This window comes from Austrofundulus limnaeus, unplaced genomic scaffold (genome assembly GCF_001266775.1).
Source record: "Austrofundulus limnaeus strain Quisiro unplaced genomic scaffold, Austrofundulus_limnaeus-1.0 Scaffold564, whole genome shotgun sequence".
Lineage (NCBI taxonomy): Eukaryota > Metazoa > Chordata > Actinopteri > Cyprinodontiformes > Rivulidae > Austrofundulus > Austrofundulus limnaeus.
In genome coordinates, this window is record NW_013952966.1 from 59,868 (window position 1) to 60,855 (window position 988).

Sequence of the window (988 nt, forward strand, 5' to 3'; positions counted from 1 at the left end):
ATTATTATTATTATTATTATTATTATTATTATTATTATTAAAGCTCCACATCCCTAGTGCTAAGACTCTGGCTCCAAACAATAACATGGCAGCTTCCAAAAAAAGGACATTTTGGTTTCAATTCTTTTTTTTTTTAATGAATGGGATGTAGACCATGTGGCCTCCCTCGACTCTTACCTCTCTGAACTTCTGCAGGTAGAGCTTGAGCGGATCCACGTACATGTCGAAGCCCAGCGTGGACATGGCAAACAAAATGTCCTCCCCGTTGATGGTCTTCCTCTTCTCCTGGTGGCAGCGCTCGCTGGCTTCAGATGTGATGAAACTGATGAACTCGCTCACGCACTCCTGCACACACTCTTTGGCATCTTTYGCAATCTGAGAGTGGGAAGACATTAAAGGCCTTTAATTTTCAACTGAAACAACTCCAAGAAGTTTTTCTCAGGTTATATACATATATTTGTATCTTCAGCACCAACACGAGACCCCTCCTGAATACTCCATCCCCTCCATCTCAAACCTTTCCAGTCTGTGGAACAGCATTTTTCATGATGCGAGCCACGTTGGCGATGGGAAGGTAGATGTCCTGCTCCCTGTAGTTCTCCTTGATGCCACCATCTTCATGGTCATTTATACTCTCATCTCCATCGTCTACAAAACACAAACAATTTGATCCTTATGACCTAGGACTTGAGAAACCTTTGATAAAAATCAATAAATCACAATTACATGGATCAGTACTGTAATCAAGATAAATGTAAATTCTTTGCCGAGTTTGGAAATGCTACATTTTTTTAAATACCCTCATACCTGCCTGTTGAACTATCCTTTAAAATAACTTACAAACTATTTATTCAATGTGTAGAATACTGGATAAAATAATAAGTCAAACAAAACAATAATTAGCAGTCGTATTTGTTGGTAATCTGTTGTTTTCTGTCAAAATAGTTTATAATAATTAATAAATTATTTTCTGAATTCCGTGTTTTTT

General features: G+C 37.7%; 1 protein-coding gene across 1 annotated transcript in view; it reads right to left on the reverse strand.

Annotated features, from left to right (window-relative positions):
* Positions 1 to 648, reverse strand: part of LOC106530830 (nuclear transcription factor Y subunit beta) — a gene marked incomplete at its 5' end in the record, with an annotated part of 10,116 nt that extends 9,468 nt beyond the window's left edge. Inside the window, 2 exon segments of the mRNA XM_014026536.1 lie at positions 178 to 375; positions 518 to 648. Of these exon segments, the coding sequence (XP_013881990.1) occupies positions 178 to 375; positions 518 to 648 (329 nt within the window).
* Positions 649 to 988: the final 340 nt, after the last annotated feature.